The following is a 21,744-nucleotide window of genomic DNA, read 5'->3' as shown; positions in this document are numbered from 1 at the left end:
AAATTGCCCTAAAAGCAAGATATGCTGGAAATACCTTAGTCCAAAAGCAGTCTGCCTGGAGACAGGTCCTTTGCAAGATTTGAGCTTAGACAATTGAAAACCGAAGATGCATCAGGACATATTAGCACGTGTAAAAGGACAGTTATACATTTCCTGAAAAAACAAATCACCACTTTATACATGGATCAGATATGCATCAGTGAAAAAGACTCGATGCATATTAGAAGCTGAAACTAGACATCTAGATATGCAGCACATAAACACAATGGTCCACTGTTGAGACTCATTAACAATAAAGTGAAACTAATCAGACCCAAGCACCTGATAGGCCAAATCCTCAGAAGATTCCAGAAGGTAGACAGGTATAAGAAATCTACGCTAGCAGCGTTTGAGAGAAACCACCTCTCCAGTCATTCCAGAAGCGCATCCAGACATGGCAGCTCACCTCCAGACCAGAAAGAGGGGGAGAGACTTGAGAGTTCAACATACAATGGGACCATGAGAATCTGGGGTAGTATACAAATTTCTAAATGATCAGAGAGAATTGTTAAAGTTGTAAAACTTTTACTGTTTGGAATAATGTTGCGACTTGGCTATTTATTTATTTGTGTGCATAGTCCTTTTGCTTGATACATGCAGAGGTGTTTGAGTAAAATTCGTTACACACAGTGCTGATTGACTGAGTCCGCAGGATATTAGAAATACCCTGGACAACACTTACACATCTTTGGACTATGGGAAGAAACTGGAGCACCCAATCCATGCAGACACGGGGAAAATGTGCAAACTCCATACATGACCCAAGGCCAGAATCAAATGCAGGTTCTTGGTGGCATGAGGCAGCAGTGCTAACCACTATGCCATCCCTTATCTTGTTTACCTTGTGCAACAGGTCTGAAGAAAGTACCTGCTGCATCCTCTGCCTCCCCAACAACGTAACCCACTACAAATGTCCAAACAGAACTCACACAAGACAAGAAAGTACAGACTGGGGAAATCTAACACCTTTTACTCAACCAATGATTGCTATTACAAAAACAAATCACTGGATACACTCAGGTCTGGCAGCATCTGTGGAGAGATGAGCTTTTCTTTTTAGTCCAATATTAAACTTCTTCAGAGGAATTTGAAGTTCTTAAGAGTCTCATCGAATTCAAAAGGTTAACTGTTTCTCACCCTGTAGATGCTGCCAAAGAGTTTATCCAACACTTTGCTTGGATTTTGAATATCTGCAGTATATTATTTTTTAAAAAAACATTTGTTAACAGAAACATTTAAGGCCACCAATTAAAAACATAAGAACATAAGAAATAGGAGCAGGAGTAGGCCATCTAGCCCTTCGATCCTGCCCCGCCATTCAATAAGATCATGGCTGATCTGTCGTGGCTCAGTTCCACTTTCCCGCCCTCTCCCCATAACCCTTAATCCCCTTGCCTATCAAAAACCTATCAACCCGCATCTTAAATATATTTAGCGAGGTAGCCTCCACCACTTCAACGGGCAGAGAATTCCAGAGATTCACCACCCTTTGAGTGAAGAAGTTCCTCCTCAACTCTGTTCGAAACCACCCCCCCCTTTATCTTGAGGCTGTGCCCTCTAGTCCTACTGTCCTTTCTGATCGAGAAGAGCCTCTCCACCTCTATCCTATCCATCCCATTCATCATCTTATATGTCTCAATGACATCTCCCCTCATTCTTCTAAACTCTAACGAGTACAAGCCCAGTTTATTCAGCCTCTCCTCATAGTTCAACCCCCTCAACTCCGGTATCAGCCGAGTAAACCTCCTCTGCACTCCCTCCAAGGCCAAAATATCCTTGTGTAAGTGCGGCGACCAAAACTGCACACAGTACTCCATCTGCGGCCTCACCAGTGCCCTGTACATTTGCAGCAAGACCTCCCTACTTTTATATTCAATCCCCCTCGCTATGAAGGCCAGCATCCCATTCGCCTTCTTGACCACCTGCTGGCTGGGTTTTTGCAACTCATGCACAAGGACCCCGAGGTCCCTCTGCACCGTCGCATGCTGCAGTTTTTCGCCACGTAAGTAATAGTCCTTCCTACCATTATTCCTACCAAAGTGGACAACTTCACACTTGCCAACATTAAATTCCATTTGCCAGTTCCTGGCCCATTCGCCCAGCCTATCTAGATCCTTCTGCAGACTCTCCACACCCTCCGCACAATTTGCTGTTCCACCAATCTTGGTGTCATCAGCAAATTTTGACACCATACACTCGGTTCCCTCCTCCAGATCATCTATATAAATGGTAAATAGCTGAGGCCCCAGCACCGACCCCTGGGGCACTCCACTAGTCACCAACCGCCAATCCGAATAGCACCCATTTAACCCCACTCTCTGCCTCCTATTTGACAGCCAATCCCCTATCCACGCTAACACCCTACCCCCAACTCCATGCCCCCTAACCTTCTGTAATAACCTCTTATGCGGCACCTTATCAAACGCCTTCTGAAAATCAACACACACCACATCCACCGGCTCTCCTCTATCCACAGCCCTAGACACATCCTCATGGAACTCCAATAAATTCGTCAGACACGACTTCCCCTTAACGAAACCGTGCTGCGTCTGCTCTATCAAACAATTCTCCTCAAGATGCCTCGCTATTTTCTCCTTGATCACGGATTCTAACATTTTACCTGCAACAGACATTAAACTAACCAGCCTATAATTCCCTGCCCAATTAGCAGTGACAATTGTCAGGATTGGACACCAGCAGAATAACATGTGCATTGAGTGAAGCAATGGACTGCAGAGAGGGCAGCAGAGGTCAGAAATGAGTTCCACAAACAAAGTCAGAATTCCATCAAAAAGCACAAATTTCTCATCAGGGTTTTTGGGGGAGCAGTGGGGTGGTTGGTGAGCCTCTGATAGGCTGAGTGGATCCATAAAGGAAATAACCCTCTGCCCAACAACATTCCATTGCAGTTCAAGCAGCCATTTTTTCCACCTTGCCTGCATCTCCACTTGCTGTTGATAAAATAGTAGAGAGCAGGAAGAAGCCCTTAATTGGCTACTGAAGGGCCTCAATAGGCACAACGATGGGTGGGTTGCTTGATGCCACCTACAAAAATTTGAGACAGGTTGGGATGACGGAAGGCCAAACAATGTCACTCTTCCCACAAGGAGGAAGAAATTAAAGTATTGAGTGACACCCTGCACTGATAAAGACTTTAAATCAAGCCCAGTTTGTTCCTGACACTGCCCCTATGAAAAAGAACTTGACCATGTAATAAGAAATTGCACCAGTATCTTAATATTTCATCTGTGGCAATTTGATTAAAATTCCAACTGTAATAGTAATTACAATTTTAAGATATTGGTTCCCGCATTTTGTTTGGATCTATCAAAACACACATTTCATGACCAATAATAGGGTGCCTCATAATTCAATGATTTTTCAGATATCCCTGAACCAGAGTTTATATTTTAACTTCTGCTTAGCGCCTGTTCACTGTGCTACAATAGACATCATCACAATGGTCAGATTCTAAATCACTTAAATTCTGAAACAAAATGGTAGTGACAATAATGTTTAAATATAACACTAAACTGTGCTCCTTAGTGAGTCTGTTGTAATTGGGAATAACTAGATGTTGAACCTTGGGGTTAACAAGGTTCAGGAATAAGGAGGGAGGGATGGGGTTGTTTGTGGTGCTGGGCACGGGAGTGGAAAACTACCTCCTAACGAAAGGCCTGAGCCTAAGGGATGCACAAAACAGCTGATCCAATTTGCATTTTCACTGTGAAACCAACTTTTTTTTAAAGTAGTGATTTACTTTCAATTAAACATTAAAATTCACCATCAGTTTGATACATTATTTTGAAATAATTGCAGGAGTTAGTGGACTGAAAATCCAATTTTCCACTGAATATTTTAAAATCAGTAAAAGCACTGCATTTAAGTTTCATTCTTAACATAATAATTTGAAGCATTATTTAGATATTCTGCATTGACATTGTGCCAGACAAGTCTGCAATACCTAGGTGAGATCATTGCTGATCTGACAGAAAAACTGAGACTGACCACTGCACTGCAAACTCCTGGCATGTTAATGCAATAACAGATACAATTTTTGTTCGCTCTGTACTTCTCAGGCAATTTTTTTTAAAACTTAAAATCCATCTTAAAAAAATTGAAAGGTTTAATATTTTCCTTATGGGTTAACAGAAAGCAATCATCTCCAAGGTCTGTTTATATCACACTTCTCATGCCAGTTAGAGTAGCAGTACATTAATTAATCTCCAATATATTGAAACTTCAATATTTTCTACTGCCATTGTCAGCAAGACATGATTTCAAACAGAAATATTCTGGGTGAATTTATATGCTTCAGCTATTATCACTCAGTTATACATCCCAGCTTCAAATTCAAAATGTTCATGAACAGCTAGCTGTGTGTGTGGCCAAGTGCATCTGAATGCATCAAATTTTAGTCAACACATCACACATTCATATACTGTACCTTTATTCAATTAAACATTTAAAGTAAAAAAGGATTGTTTTCTGCAAAGAAAAATCTCCAATTTTCTGGCAAGTATTTTTTTTAAATAAAACAGCTTCAGAGATGTTCTTGTTTGGATACAAAAATGTACTAAATACTGAGTTTATAAAACCAAATTAAAATCGTATCTTTGATTCTGGTTAACAGACACATGAACAGAGATAATTACATATACAGACTGGTCATAAAAAGCAAGCCAATTTTTTTTAATGAAAGGAGATTATATGACTCCAGTGTTGCACAAACTGGTTCTTTTGGTCTCGGCACCAGCAATTCCTCTGTACCAGACAGCTGCTCTTGGTTCCATCACTCAAACAGTTTTCCGTGCTGTTAGAACTCGCACTACAGATCCCACTCCTCCAGCTGCTAACACCTAAGGAACAAGATATACAAAGCGGTAATGGCTGTTTCTACAATAATTTTGCTCTGAATTTTAGACTTTAAGCTTTTGTGGAGTTGGATGAGGGAATGAGGAAACTGGTCATGGGACGGAGGTGCGGGGAATAGAACTGGTAATGAACCCTCTTCAAATCAATAAATTCCCCCGTGGGGTGTAATGATGGAACAGGAGGCAGGTTGGATGTATTTGACAGCACATTAGAGGAAAGCAATCATTCATGACAGCCACAATCTACAGTGGTGATCAACACAGGCACAGGAAAGGCTGCAGGAGGCATGACTCATATCACACCTTTTACAAAGAGAGGCTCCATTTCCTTGACCTTTCAAAACAGAAGCACTTCCATAGGCTGTAATCGTCACATTAGGTGATGGCAGATATCTTCAGTTTCCTGGAGGAAGACATGCACCCTGCTGGACATGGTAGTTACACATTACAAGTACTTATAAATAATGACTACCACCTTCAATTTTTTCCTGCCCCTGGATCCTTCTGGGACAGAAGGACTGAAGGCAGAGAAAGATGAATGAGCTCATTACCCATTTATAGATGAGGGAAACATGGCAGAGGAAAAGAGAGGATGATGAAAATTGAGCGCCTAGCACCAGACTAGCCACTTACACATTGCTGTTCATGGTGCAAAGATTCACCTAGTGAAAAACACAAGAAACAAAATCCTGGAGTCTGCTCTTACCAGCAGGGTCACCCCACCCATCCACATGCACTGAACAATCTTTTAATCCACATCAACTCACTACATAGGCACCCAGAGGGTCTCATCATATACCAACATTCAGTATGAAACAAGGGGAAGAATAACTTAACACTTAGATGCTGATATATATGGAGAAGACATGGAAGCAATACTGATCAATATATTTTGCGGCATCATTCAAATGGAAACTTCTTAGTTTGTCAAACATCCATGATCACACTCTTGGCGAATTATAATTTCTTGAACTTTTGCTTCTTATCATTTCATTGTGTGCTGTTCATTCTTTGAGGTAGAGATAGGTTGTTCTGGTTCCTGCCTGCTGAGATGTTTTTGATGTCTTTCAATGCCCTCTGGATTTAGCTAAAGACTCCTGCCAAATACGGTTTCTCATCATTCACCCTGAACCCCTTCAATTTCTGTTTGTACATGTTCGTTTTAAATACAGAGACATGACAATGTGCTTCACAGCCACTGCACAACTTAGAGACACAAAACGCTGAAAGCAAAATAAATCAGTTGAATAAAGCTGCTTATTAACTGCCAGCTTTCTCCCATGCAAACCCAACTCCCTACCCAGGAACTGCCATCGTATAATGTTGCAGCCAGTTTCCCCAGAACGTTCCAAGTTAGGCTATACTCTGGTGTAGAAAATGCAATGGTATTATTCGTACATTGATTAAGTATGTGCTCCACCAACCTTTTCATGCCACTGTAGTAAAATTGCACTGCTATTTTCTGATGGCTTTTCAAAACCTTTGTAGATGTACTTCATCAGGAGGTCAATGCTATTTTTGTCAAGAGATTGAACAGCCTTTTCAATATCATTACTTTTAAATGAAGTCAAAACTTTAACAACAGTAGTTTCTGCCCGATCCTGTTAAAAAGAAAAATAAACTTCATCAGTGGTAATATTATATTTACAATGGTTATCAACTGAATAACACTTGTATTTCTTTGGTTTGGACAAGAATTGAGCAGGGGCATCAAGTCACTACCACTGCACAAAATAGCTTGTACTGATTGACAAACTAAGTTATCCCTAGATTTAGTAAACCTAAGCAAATCAGTAAAGTGAAAAGTTATATGGAATACTTTCAACAGGGCCTTACTCTGCTTCCTTCCTCACCACCTCGCCCTCAATAACTCACCTCCCTCAGCCTTACCTTAACAGCTTGGTTCTTTGTATTAATTGGGGGATTTTTCAGTGCTGCTTGAAGGGCTGCATTCAGATTTCCTGTGCAGGGATATTAAGGATAACAGATTTCATTTTTGACTATGAGAATACAGGACACAGAAGATTATTCACCTTCTTATTGACATGGTGCTATGAGATCTTATGTCTACTGAGAGGGCAACCTTAGTTTGATGTTTCCTTCAAAAGTTGGCACCTCTGGGATTGTGCTGACACTCCCTCAACAGTTGAGTGTTAGTCTGGACTTTTGCATCAACATCTCGGAGTGGGACTTGAACTCAATCTTTCGATCAGAGAACGATGCTGTCTACAGGGTCAAGCTCACGCACAACACAATAGAAAGTGACAGGCTCTTACTATCTACAGATACTAATACACCACATCACCAACAGATCCAAAACCATGCTCACCTGCAACGTTGAAGTTGAAAATATCTCTCAACTAACCAACCTTCAATATTCATCAGCTATGACCAATATTTGGTGCCAGATTGTAATACTGTGCAAGGGAAATTGATTGAGAAAAGACACAGCAAATTTATTAAAATACTGTTTCCAATAAACAAGGGGCCATAAATTTGCCTTGGCAAGGCACCTCAGAGCACTTTGAGGGACCTTTGATCCAGAAGCAGTACAGCAAGGAAGTTTTTAAAATGTCCATATTCAAAATGGTTTTTAAGGGTTTCAATCAATTGTAAAGGGATCAATTGTAATTTTCCTGGATAAGAATTACTGGTCCATGTGACTTGGTAACCCTCGACTTGGAAGTCAACAGGAAGGAGATTAAGACAGAAGGTGTGTGGCCCAACAGACAAGGGGGAACTACACAAATTGGAGGCAGTTGCAATCAGCACACAGATGCAGCCACAAAGAGAAAGAGACCACAAGAGTAACACAGAATTCATGACAGAAGCTAGGAAAGCTGTATGAAAAAGTCAGTTTTCTGTTTGGCAGTAAGGAGGAAAATAGAATTCCAGAAGCTTTTGGGAAAGCAATGTATGAGCAAGCTAAAAGGGACTCATTTCCTAAAAAATGTTGTGAATAACTCAGGCATACAAAAGAGCTGAGAGCTTGCTTCAGAGAACCAGATTGTGACCTGGGTGTTATTGAAAAGGAACTCTGCAAAGCTACACCATCAAGGCTGACATGGCCAGAGTGACAGAGAACAGGTAGATGTGTCAGGTTGCTGCTGATCCTATCCCGAGATCAGTGGAATACACTTGCCAGGAAAGGATTCCAAAGATTCAGTACTCAAGGAAATTCTTTGTCAAATCCGTCTTAAATGAGCATCTCCTTTATTCTTTGACTATGTCCTCCGGTCCTAAGCTTTCCAATAAGCGGACATATCCTCCCAACATTTACCTTATTTAACTCCCTAAGAATCTTATGTTTCAATCGTGTCACCTCTCACTCTTCTGGACTTCAAGGAGTTCAGACCCAGCCTGTTTAATCTTTCCTCATGTGTCTATACCAAGATCATCCTAGTAAATCACTTCTATTTTGCCTTAAGGGGGCCAAACCTGTACAATATTGTAAATGTGGCCTCACTAATAGCTCATACAGTTGCAGCAATACCTCTTTAGTTTTATACACCATCCCCTTGAAATAGAAGCCAGTGTTCCATTTGCCTTCCCTATTATCTTCTGTACCCATACACATTCTACAGTCTCTCTACATTTATGTAACAATCCACCTTCTCATTCATTCTTTCAAAATGAACAATTTCACATTTTTCTACATTGAATTCTATTTGTCAATTTTCTGCCCACTCACTCAACCTGTCAACATCTTGCTGTAAACTATATCTATCCTCTTTACATCCTGTCTTCCCTCCCACCTTTGTATCATCTGCAAATTTGGCCACGGTACACTATTCCTTCCTCCAAATCGTTAATCTATACCGTGAAGAGCTGCAGTCCCAACACTGATCCCTGTTGCACTCCACCAGTTACTGCTCCCCTATCGCTACTCGCTGCTTCCTGTTACTTAACCAATCCTCTACCCATGCCAGATTTCCTCCATATCATGAATTCCTATCTTGTGTAGTAACCTTTGGTGTGAAGCCTTATTAAATGCCTTTTGAAGTCCAAAAATACAACATCAGCTGATTCTCCTCTATCTATTCTGGCTGACAACACCTCAAAGAACAGTAAATTTGACAGATATGATTTCTCCTTCATGACACCATGCTAGCTCTACTTGATCAGATTATGACTTTCCCAATGTACTGCTACTCTCTCCTTAATAATCAAACCTAATATTTTTCCAAAAACTGAAGTTTGACTATCTGTCCTGTAGTTTCCTGCATTTTGCTTCCTTCCCTTTTTGAACAAGAATACCATATTGGCAGTTTTCTAATCCTTCGGCATAATTCCAGAATCCAAGGATTTTTGGAAAATGACCATCAATGCATCCATGATCTCTAGCTACCTCCTTTAAGACGCTGCAGTGCAAACCATCACGTCCAGGAGACTTATCTTTTAACCCCATTAACTTGCCTAAAACTAATTATCTGGTGATTTAATTCGTCTCCTGTATTTATTTTACTTTTTCTGCAATCCTTATAGTGTCCAATACAGTAAAGACTGATGCAAAGTATCTATAACTCCACTGCCATTCCCTTGTTCCCAATAACTGCTTCCCCAGTTTCGCTTTCTAAGAGGCCAATTCTTTCTTTCACTTCTCTTCCTTTTAAAGTACTTAAAAAAGCTCTTATTGTCTCTTATTTCTTACTAGTTTGCCCTCAGTTTATTTTCTCCTTCCTGATTTTTTTTTAGTCCATCTTTGCTACAATCTGAACCTAGCCCACATTTCTGGTGTACTAGTGACCTTTGCCAAATTATATGTTTCTGCTTTCATCATAATACTTTCCTTAACTTCCTTGTCTTTTTACAGTAGACTCTTCTTCCCCTGAGTCTTTCCTCCTTATTGGGATACATTTTTGCTGAGATTCATGAATTATTGCTCTAAATATCCAGACAACTGTATCACGTCTGCATTGTAAGGATATTACATTCAAAGCCACCATTCTGATGCTCATCCAAACATTTTCAGTAGCAACATCCAGTCGCTTGAGTTCTTAAAGATTGAATTAATTCAACTTTTCCAGAGAAATTCAGATAATCAGAATGCTCAAGTGAACAGACAGGTTATGATGTCTGACCAAAATTAAACAACTCAATTTCACGTGGATGATACTGCCAGGTGCATTTTAGACATCGAATTATTATGAGTTTTAATATCTGACCACATTTCCACATCCAAAAATACACATTTCTACCAGAAATTAAAATTACTAGTCCAGAAACAAACACAGCTATTTTGCTGACTCTCGCAAACAATCAAACATTTCTTTGGCCAAGATTCCTTCGAATAGTGACTATCTAAAACTACTCTTATAATTTCATCAGTAATTTATCCTGAAAAAGATGGGCCATGGTGTTCTGGTATGTATGGATACAAACACAGGGAACCAGTCAGGTTAATTCAAGTCAGGAACTGACTCACCCAACAAAATTGTTCCAAGTTGATGCATGAGGAAGCAAACCTCATAGCTTGAGAACACAACAGTTCCACAGCTTCAACACTGCACATCACAAGCTAAGGCTGTAATATCCAGTATGGCTAGGAATAGGTAACTGCAAGTTCACACTGTACCACCTACAATCACTTTCCAAACATCCCCAATTTACCACTAAAACAATATTTAAATCATGAGGTGACTTAGAACTATTTATTACTAAACAATATACAATGGAATCCATAGAATTAAGTTGGATATATAGCACGCAGCACTAAACAGGCCATTTCGTCCAACCAGTCCATGCTGGAGTTTATGCTCTACTCAGCCTCCTCCCATCTTTCCCCACCTAAACCTATCATCCCAGCCCTTAATTCCTTTCTCCCTCATACGTTTGCCAAACTTTCCCTTAAGTACATCTATATTATCTGCTTAGCCTACGGTAGTGAGTTCCACTGCACCATGCAGTATACAATTCCCCTGATGCTCCATGACACATTAACCCAGCACAAGTTGCACATTAGCACGCTGATCTGTAATATGCAAAACATACGTACACTCTGAATTGAATAGTGCTAAGTCAATTTTCTAAACAGACAGACTGGCCAATTATTTCAGTTATTCATTGTATGTGAAGCACCGAGGTATCTGTGCTGTATGATTTGGCACATTATCAATGCCTAGTTCGCGTTTTGACATTATACCCATCTACTCAAGTGAAAAGCCCAGTAATCTTTTCATGCTTGGTTTTGAAGCTGGCAGTTGGATTGTTACTTGTGTATCAAATTGGGGTGGAAAAAACAACTTAAAAAGAAAGTTGTTTTAATACAACAATCAAGAGAAGATTTTTTTTTAGGTGTTGTACCTGTTCTCCTTTCCCTCTCACTTCCTTTCCTCCCCTCTCTCCCACCCTCCCTCACATTCTTGTTGAGAGACAAGAAAACTGTTGTGCTATAATTCGAGTTTCTTCAGGGTTGAGTGACAAATGATAATTGGATAACATGCCTGGAAATGTTCCTCCAGAGATTAATCACATCACCACCTCACTGGAAAAAATGTTTCAAAATTCTAATTTTAAACCACTGTTCTTAATTAATTCTAGATATATCCTTACAGAGGCTTAGCATCAAATACAGCAGGTAAGGAAATAATTATAATTAAAAATAAAGAACAATCAATGGATTGCAACTCTGGGCTTGCTAGAGAGAAAACCTAAGTTTATAAATTCACATCAATTTATCCACATCAAAATGTCTTTAGAACTTTAGCTTCCAAATCAAATGTTCTTCTATTGAATCATACAATAATGAGTAAAGGTGGTCATTTGGGCCAATGTTAGCACTTTGGTAGTGCTCTTCAACAAGTGTCACTGTCCCACTCCATCCCTACCCCCGCCCACCCCCCCACCCCCTCCCTGCAAATGTTTTTCTTCAAGTACTTACCCAATTCTCATTTAAAAGTTTTGCTTAATTTGCACACATTAGCCCTTCAGGCACTGCATTCCTGATCATACAACTCACTGTGTAAAGAATAGTTTCTACATGTTGCCTCAGGTTCTTTTGCCAATTACCTTAAATTTGTCTCCTTTGGTTATCAACCATTCTGCCACTAAAAACAATTCCTCCTTATTTACTCTAGCAAAAATGTTGATGATCTGAATACCTCTATCAAATCTTCCTCTTAACCCTCTACTCCAAGGTGAGCAACTTTCCAACATAACTGAAGTTCCTCATTTCCAATGCAGTTGCAACAAATTTCTCTGCACTTAATGCTAAACCTCTGACAATCTTTGAGGTGTGGTGAGCTGAACTGAACATAATGACAGAGGCCTAACCAGGCAGTCACCTCTCCTCATTCTTCCTCTTGAGATTAATCACATCACCATCTCACTGGAGAAAATGTTAAGACTCTCATTTAAGACCACTGCTCTTAACTCATGTGGATACTTCCTCAGAGGCTTACATCAGATACAGCAAGCTAGGAAACAAACCGATTACAGTTAAAAATAAATAACATTCAACCTGAAAGCAGGCAGAAAGTTTTCAAGTGAGCTAGTGTCACAAGTTGGAAAAGGGAAGCCATGAATTGTGGGCAGAGTGTTAGCTAATGAGCAACATTACCCAAAATAAAAGCATTCATGTGTTAGTTATGGTCACTTGCAGTACGTCTTTACACACCACAACAGCCAAATCCTTATTTGACACCACTGATGTCACTCTGGTTGGAGAGACATGTTTCATACATCTCACAATCTAAGAGATAAGTGGACGATTCCCTTTCAAAGCAAGGAAATGGGTTATTTGAAATAGTCTTGTTCCACAAGTTTGATTACAGACATTTCTGCAAGTCTCAAATTTCAGGTGGCTATATAATCGTGTTTACAGCACTTCAAGCTTTTCAAATTACTGAATATTAACTCGACTGCTGCCATTACTGAGAGACATCAGTAACTACTGCTCCCAATTGTATTGCAAAATACGATTCGTACTTATTCAATGCCTTGCGTCTGAACAACAAAACCTCAAAGCAATTACAATGAATTACTTTGAGGTTAAATTAATATTCTGTAGGCAAATAATCCAGCTGTAAAAAAAGTCACTGATAAGAGGGCGTAGGAAGAAGCCAGGGTAAAGGTTGCAAAGCAATGGGAGCCAATAGGAAATCAAGACTTTTGCTACTGTAACTGGAAATATTTTTAGGGAGTCAGATATATCCTCTCTCCACACCCTTCATTTTATACAGCTTACAGACAAGCAGTTAATTCAGAATTACCTGTCACCAAGAGCGTCAGTAGAATTTATGCTGTTACTCAGGGTGAGTCAGAACATTGACAGGTCTTTCTGTGAAAACTGCTTATTGCTTCATGGGTTTTAAGTGTAACCAATTTGTTGAACTGGAATTTACTTCGAAGGCTTAATAAGTCAAAAATGGAGGGAGAATCATAGGTGAAGATATTAGGAGAAATAAGCAAAGTTAGGTCAAGGTGGTTTACTTTGAAGGAGGATCAAAACCTTGTCTTAAGACTGGGTGTCAGCAAAGCAGTCTGGAACACTGATGTTAAGTAAGGTGGTAGCTAGTACAGCTGGGTGTCAACTTACATGTCATACAAGGTTTTAGAAGATAGCACCAAGGGACAGGTCACAGATGAGAAAAAGAAGTCAAAGCACAGATCTGGAGATGATTCCAGAAATAGCAGTACAGGATGGAAAGAGAAGCTGGTTTGGAAGAATGCTTTGAAAGATTGGAACCAAGTGAGAGCAGTCCCTATCAGCTGAACAATTAAGGGATAGGGGTACAGAAATATTGAGCAGAGTGTGTACAGAAACTGCACCATAGTCACAGTCAGATGATAGTCTTGTGATGTCTGTAGTGAAATCCTGCTTTATATTGAATTACTGGCTGAAAACCTAGAGTTGATTTTTAAAAAGTCCAAAGCCATATTCCAGTGACTTGGAATCATAGTCAAAGTCACAGTACCTGCTACATTTCAAATCATGTTGAAATGGAGACAAGTTGCCTGCAAAGATACACCAGACTTTTGATATTTTCAGAGTAATCAGAGGTTGACTGAGGGTTTTTTGAAGCTAAAAGTGGTGGCCTTCAGCACAGTCCTGAGTTTCTGCGATACACAGCAAGCAGTGATCTGATCTGAGTAACCATTACCACACAGGATAGCTTTATGTGCCCAATTTCACATCAAGCTTGCACATTGTGCAAATGGTTTGAGCCTTATTCACAACATTGCTGATAAGATCATTTAAGTAACAGGTGAAGCTAGCTGTTTTACACTGCTATAACAATAGCAATACAATTGATGTTGACCATTAACAGGATACTTCTGTCAAGCCAAAAAGACTTACTGCCCATTACACAAATGAGTATTTTGGTATAAGAATTTCAGTGCCAGTATGAAGTTTTGTATGTACGCCATATGTCCCAATGACTGGCGGATCATATCAAACGGCACAACCTTTCTGTTGTTCACAACAGACAAGGTACTCAACCAGTTTATGTCATGTGTCCAACATTAGATGTGATTCCATGGTTGGACAATATTTGCTAAACAATCCTGCGTGCACTAAGAATTACACTGAATTTAAAATGATCAGTCAGTTTCGCAGTGTGGCTCACTTACATATGTTAGAAGTTACATTTGTAATCAATACACAGGGTCCTGTCTTTTGCAGACAGAAAAAATATGTACACATATTGCAACTTTTCAACTAAGCAAAATAGGCAATAGCCATGCTCTGGTGCATTCTCCATGGCAACGTCTCTGCCATTCACAGTCCACTTGCCAACCAATCTGCACTCTCTTCTCGTTCAGTATAAATTGTTTCTTTTACATTTGGTATTCTTGTGAATTGTACTGATGAATGCAAAATGAAAAGTTTCAATGTCTTTTTTTCAGCAATATTCAAGTTCTATACTACCAGAAACTATCCTCTTTAAAAAGAATCCTTGTCTTGTCTCTTGTGGTCATAGAATGCAAACAATCATTGAATTGGCAAGTACATCTGCTTTTAAAAAAAGTTGTGGCCAAATGAGGAGAGGGAAAGGAGGGAAGCCATTTGACCTCTCCTCACCCGACTGTAACACTATTAGAATGGTTTGAGTTGCAGCAGCAGTGAAAATATGATTGCAGAGATTCATACATGAAGTGACAGGAGACTTGAACATGAACATGCTGTTGCTTCCCAAATTTAAGGGCTTTGGGAAGGATCAGGAATGTAGTGATACAGTGACAGTTTGCAAGAAATGAAAGGACTAAGTGTTTTTTTTGTGGAAACGGGCAATGATAGGAGTTTTGAAAGTCAATATCAGGGGAGAGGAACCACTTACAACATCAATTGGTCAGTGCATAGTTTTTTTCGGGGGGGGGGGGGAGAGGAGAAATCAGGGGAATGGTTGTAGTTTGGGACTTGAAGGAAAGGTGTGAGCAGGTGAGGTTAGGCATCATCAATTCAGTGGAGTTGAGGCGGCTGGAGTTGGGTCTCACAGAGAAGATGAGCTGAGAGAGAGAGAAATTAATGAGGGACCAAGGATCATAATTAAGGCAAAGGGAAGATTTAGATTGGTGGACAAGCAGTGGGGAGATAGCATAAAATGCTGAATGGTCTCATTTTTAGTGACAAAATAACTCCACAAGTTCATCACACTCATTGGATGCGGCAGTGATTTAAGCAGCTGGTTAGTAATGGAGAAAAGTTAGGGATTATCTTATAAAGTGCTCTTGGAGTAACTTGCTCTCAGAAGTTAAAAATTTACTGCGTTTCCAGTTGGAAAGCTACTGCCAGCACAGGTACAATGGGACAATTGGTCACCTCCTTTGCTGAAATAGCAAGATTCCTGGAGAAGGACTATAGATCAGTTTACAAAACTGAAGTAGGGACAATCTACATGCAGGCAATATGGAGGCAGCACGTGAACTTCTTTTTCAAAATACTGACATGCAAGTGTGGAACTTTGCTACTCAAAATTAGTTGGGTTGAGGTTAAGGTTAAAGAACTTACCAAGATTTTAAATCATCAAGCAGATAGGCATTAGTAACCAGGAAAAGATGGGCTTACATTAGCCAAATCCACATAACTAATTTAAAAAACATCAAGACCGACTCAGTGGCTATAAAATTATACTAACTGTATTCTATCTACTCAGATATTAGACAATAGGGTTTCCCCAATAACCACTAACCAGCAGTCTTAACTTTATGAAACCCAGTGAAAATAGTGTTCTACTCAATTCACTTCCACACTTTTCACTACAAATTATCTGACGTAACATCATCGAACTGAAACATTAACTTTACGTTCCCCTCTTTGCAGATGCTGACTGATCTGCCGAGCGTTTCTAGCATTTCCTGTTTTAATTAGTATTTCCAATATCTACAGTATTTTGTTTTCATTTACCACAAATTCAAGCTTGGATGTCAAATATATCATAATATACAGAAAAGGTGAGCCCTCTGAAAGCATCAACATTATACATTTTGTACCTAAATGTCAAATATGTTTGAAGATCTATTCATAGAAAAGTTTGATCATTACAAAGCCTTTTGACCTTCTAAAAATTATACCTATAAATAATTTTAAAATTAAACACTGGTATGACAAAGCAGCCATTTTAGGCAAGGCTTAACAAAATACTCAACACTTTAGGCAGTATTGTTAACACTGTATTATATACCCATTATCCAACTTGTATAGCAGGCAGTTTGGCATCTGTTCAACACACTTGCAAGTTGCTGAACCATCTCTTCTAGATGCTCACCGCCATATCATCAACATGAACAAAGCTACAAAGTCAGTAACCACTGCACTAACAATAGCTGCAACCAATAATTGCAAAATATTTACATCCTACCATATGATCACATTCTGAACAATATGGCAATGCTGTCAGAGACTTCAATTCTGACACCCCCTCCAATGAGCACATTCTGAATTGCTATTCCAAGGCAACCATTTGCAGATTAAGAATACAGTTCTATATGGGCCCTCCATCAACTTTACTTCATATGAGGGTAGAGATATTTGACTATGGTAGATAGCAAATAGTGAATTGGCTCGGTCGTCAATGGGATGTGCAGCGCATGTACTTTTCAGGGAGATCACTGGATCAAGAGCAGGAGTGATAAATGATTTTACCCGTTTCCAAATCCAGAAGGAATTACGGTGTCATTATCACCCAATCCAAGAGAAGTTAAGTCAATAAAGATGGAGATCTTGAACTTCCTGCATTCTAAGGTTCAGTACTGCAGCAAAAAAAACGTTTACAAAACTAAACAAGTATGTGGAAAATGAAATATAAATTTTGAAACCCTTAGTTTGACATCTGGAATACTGTGTGTGGTTTTGGTTTCCGTTTCCATATTTTAGAAAGGATGTACTTGCGATGACAGGCTTAGTGAATTGGGTTTATACTCTCTGAGGTTTAAAAGAATGAAAGACAACCTCATTGAACACTACAAAATTCTGAGAGGTTTGATGGGGTGGACACAGATTATTTCGCCAGTAGGGGAGTCTAAAACACAGGAGCAGTCTCACGATAAAGGATACAGCACAGAAAAATGACCTTTGGCAATCACGCCTGTGCCAGTCAAAGACAAACCACCTAATTATCCTAATCCCATTTTCCAGCACTTGGTCTATAGGTGTATGCCTCGGCATCACAAGTGCACATCTAAATACTTCTTTCAGGGTCTCTGTCTCCAACACCCTTTCAGGCAGTGAGCTCCACCCTTTCATCACCCTTTGAGTGAAAAAAATTTCCTCACATCCCCTCTACACCTCCCACCTTAAATCTATGCTCCTTAGTCATTGATTCCTCCACTAAGGGGAAAAGTTTCTTCCAGTCTATTCTATCTATACGCCTCATCATTTTACATATCTAAATCATGTCTCTCCTCTGCTCCAAGGAAAACAACCCCAGTCTATCAAATTTCTCTTCTCTGCAGCCCAGGCAACATCCTGGTAAATCTCCTCTGCACCCTTCCCAGTGTTATCATATCCCTTTTATAGTGTGGATTCCAGAACTGCTTATACTGCAATACTCTTACTGTGGCCTAACCAGTCCTGATCTTAAACCCTGTGCCTCAGTAATAAGGTCACATATACCAATATGCCTTCTTAACCACTTTATCCACATGTCCTATTACCTCAAGGGAATGTGTACATGCACACCAAGGTTTCTCTGATCCTAGATACTTCCCAGGGTCCTGCCTTTCATCACGCATTCCCTGGACTTTTTAGCCCTGCTCATGTACATTACCTCACACTTATCTGGATCATTTTAGCATGAGATGATGAGAAATTACTGCATTCAAAGGGTTGTGAATCTTTGGAATCCTCTATCTCAGGGGGTAACAGATATTCACTCAATATATTTAAGGCTGGAATAGACAGAATTTTGACCTCTCAAGAGAATTAGGGATATGGGGAGCAGACAAAAATTACCCAAAATCAACGAACGTGCGGGTGGATTTGAGGGGAATGCATGGATACATCCATTTGTCTTTTTGTAATCATTTAAAAAAGTCTGTTGAGGTTCGTGCTGAGAGCCTTGCACTATTTTCCACATAAATACTGCACAAATTGATATCTTCCTCCTTCTGCATGAATGACAAAAATGAGTACTTCCTTCATCTTGAGAAAAGCAATACTGCAACCATCTCTTAGCTCCAGCCCATTTCCTGACAACTGAACCCAACCGTGCACCCTAATGTCCTGTTTGACCTCGAGATGCACTTCAAAACCCACATCTTATCCATCACCAAGACTACATAATTCAAGTTTTATATCACACTCCTACACTGGTCCGAATATAAATGAAACTTATTTATGCCTTGATGCTCCTGCAGTTACCTCAAGAGCTTTATTACTGGTTCAGTCATTTCTTGTTCACATGGTGCTCCTCTATAAAATCGCACAAACACAGTTCAAGTTCTTTACGTACACCAATTCTACTTAGCCATCAGCCCCCTCAAGCTTTCCATTGTCTGTCTGACATACAATACCTGATAAGCAGAAATTTCCTTTAAATATTAGGCATACCAAAGATGTTGTTTTGGTCTCTGCCACAACCTCCGTTCCCAAGCCACAAACTGCATGCCTCTTCCTAGTAACCATCTGAGGCTGCACTAGGCAGTTCAGGAATTCTGCATCTTTCCTGATCCTCATTTGAGCTTTCAACTCCACATCCTCTTTCACCAACACTGCCACGTACAACTTGGTAACATCATCTGTTACCACACACCTCAACTCATCTGCTGCTACTTAAACCTTTATCCAGGCCTTGTATTTGATTACTCCAATACTCTCCTTCCCGGCCAGCTTCCTACCTTGCACCCACCTCAAATCTGAGCTGATCAAAAACAATGCTGCCCAATTCCCTAACTCATACCATTCGTTCATTATCCGTGTTCACTGACCTGCACCAACACTCCTGTTCTGGCAACACCTTGACTTTAAAATTCTTATCTTTGTATTCAAATTTTATGGCCTTGCTCTTCACTATAACAAAACCTCTTTCAACTCTACAAGATCTCTGGACTCCTCCAAATCTGATCACGTTCATTTCTGATTTTTCACTTCTTCACCATTGACAGCCATGCCTTCAGGCTGCAAAATCCAGAAATACCCTGCAACTCCCTCTCTTCGTTTAAGATGCTGCTTGAAGCCCACCTCTTTGAAGGAGCTTTTGATCCTAATGTTTCCTTAAGAGGCTTGAAATTCTGCAGAGCTTTGTGACATTTTACTACATTAAATACAAGCTGTTAACCACCTCAGGATTTCATGTATCCAATATAATGAGCTGCTTCTCATTAAGTTCATACAAAAAATTTCCAATTTTCTCAAATGCTTATCATTTAAATCCACCCAGCATTCAGTTCCATGCCTATCGCATTTACCCTCACCAATTTGTACTGAAACATATCCAAGCACAAAATAAAATCTTCACTTTCAAATCTTTCCACGTCAGCATCCCTCCCAGTTTCTGAATCTTCCGCTGTACCTTTTGAAAGACTACAGCCACCATAACCCTAAACTCTGTGACATTCCTGTCCTTTAGTGAGTAGTCTGAACCTAAACATTGTTCATCACTTGTGCACCACCCTTCGAATGCACTAACTCGCACTGTACAAATACAAAGTCTCTCAGAAAAAGAAACAGTACTTTAATTAGGAAAACGCAGAAGATGACATTAAATGCAAAAGCAAGAAGTAGACCTTAATGTTTAAGAGCTGTTAAAGTGGAAGCAAAGACCACGCCCAGACCACAAGTAAGTGCAGCCGTCAGAAGAGTTCCAGCTCGGAGCCTGGGAGCCGCCCTGAGCGCTCCCCAGGCCAGACCGGGGCCCCAGGTACAGCCCAGGCCCTCCCACAGCCTCACTCTCCCGGCCCCAGGCCCAACTCAGGAAGGATATTGCCTGATGGAAGCGTCCACCTCGGCCTCATCAGGTCCCAGCTGGTTGTCGCCTCCCTCCTCCTCGTCCACGTAGTTGTTCTCGTCGTAGTCATCGACGTTAACCCGGCGGAACTTGGCGGCGCTGGTGTTCTTGGACATGTCGGGCATGGGGGTGGGAAACAGGGAGCAGCTTCAAACCCGCACTCAGAAGCCTCGCCCGCCGAAGCCCGAAGTAAACCGAAGCCGGCGCTTCCGCACAGGGAGGGGCCAGCCACGCGGCGCGCGCTACCCGCGCGTACTCTCCTGGACACGCGCTCCTCCTCCCGCTGCGCGCGCCGCCACCCTCCCGCTGCGCGCGCTGCCACCCAGAGGCAGCGGGGTCTAAGTGCTGTGGTGGCCAGGCTGAGAGTTGGAGGTTCCCTTCTTACACTTGAGTGCCAGTCAGCTCTGGGTCAAAATGGTTTCAACCCACCCACAAACTTGGCTCCGTAGAGCCGGCATCTCCACATCATCCGTAGAGTTACACAGAAGGTGCGAGTCTAGAATACAAGTTCCAGGCATGCACTAGTCGCTTAACGTTGTGCCATAGGTCAGCAAGGTAGTAAACATTACAACTCAAGCCCTTCATTTCCACTGGGATGGAATTGTGAAACAATGAGGGAAGCTATGCAAAACCTACTGTTTAGACCACACTTCAGAGGACGTACTATCATTCTGGTCACCATATTAACGTACTTTTGCAGCACAAAATAAAGAAGCCTTTTGGCCCGTTGTGTCTGTACCAGCCATCAAGCAGCTATCCTAATCCCACTTCCCAATACTTGGTCCACTGCCTTGTATGGTATAATGTTTCAAGTGCTCACCTAAATTCTTCATAGAATCAGAATCTACAGTGCAGAAGGAGGCCATTTGGGCCATTACACTTGCACTGACAACAATCCTATTCCCATAACCCCACATATTTACCTTCCTAGTCCCCCTGACATTAAGGGGCAATTTATCATGGTCAACCAATCTAATCCGCACATTTTAGGAGTGTGGGAGGAAACCAGATTACCTGGAGGAAATCCATGCAGACATAGGGAGAGCATGCAAACTTCACACAGACAGTAACCCCAGGCTGGAATCAAACCTGGGTCCCTGGAGCTGTGAGGCAGCAATGCTAACCACTGTGCCACCCAAAATAAACGGAGACACTATGGTGCAAAATTCTTAAATATCTTGAGGGTTCCTACCTCTACCACCCTTTCAAGAGGTTAGTCCCAGATTCCTACCACCCTCTGGGTGAAAAAGTTTTCCTGAAATCCCCTCTAGGGTAATTGATATTATTTGATATTAAGCATCTTCCAAAGGTTTAGTTTGGAGGGGTACTTCATGGCAGGAGAGCTTAAAGCTGTGGTGTGCTCCTCGCACTCCACGTGGGAAGCTGGGAACATTTCGAGTGCCCAGGACCAGCATGTGTGCAGCACATCACTCCAGTTGCAGCCC

General features: G+C 40.9%; 1 protein-coding gene across 1 annotated transcript; it reads right to left on the bottom strand.

The window, feature by feature from the left end:
• Positions 1 to 4,472: 4,472 nt before the first annotated feature.
• LOC145347819 (actin-related protein 2/3 complex subunit 5-like) lies at positions 4,473 to 20,535 on the bottom strand. Its single transcript, XM_080195706.1, has 4 exons — positions 20,276 to 20,535; positions 6,804 to 6,876; positions 6,338 to 6,514; positions 4,473 to 4,898 (listed from the first exon to the last, which is right to left on the bottom strand). Exons 1-4 carry the CDS (start codon positions 20,422 to 20,424, stop codon positions 4,836 to 4,838), a joined length of 462 nt encoding a protein of 153 aa, XP_080051832.1. The 5' UTR covers positions 20,425 to 20,535; the 3' UTR covers positions 4,473 to 4,835.
• Positions 20,536 to 21,744: the final 1,209 nt, after the last annotated feature.

Source organism: Carcharhinus amblyrhynchos, chromosome 9, assembly GCF_965287045.1.
Source record: "Carcharhinus amblyrhynchos chromosome 9, sCarAmb.v2.hapA, whole genome shotgun sequence".
Lineage (NCBI taxonomy): Eukaryota > Metazoa > Chordata > Chondrichthyes > Carcharhiniformes > Carcharhinidae > Carcharhinus > Carcharhinus amblyrhynchos.
This window is presented reverse-complemented; position numbering and strand designations above follow the sequence as displayed.

Excerpts from the sequence above, each read along its gene's own strand:
- LOC145347819 (XM_080195706.1), bottom strand. The coding sequence starts at position 20,424 with ATGCCCGACATGTCCAAGAACACCAGCGCCGCCAAGTTCCGCCGGGTT. Across the intron at positions 6,877-20,275 it reads GTGGACGCTTCCATCAGGCA|AGGAAATCTGAATGCAGCCC; the intron begins ATATCCTTCCTG and ends ATATCCCTGCAC. Across the intron at positions 4,899-6,337 it reads TACTACAGTGGCATGAAAAG|GTGTTAGCAGCTGGAGGAGT; the intron begins GTTGGTGGAGCA and ends CTTGTTCCTTAG.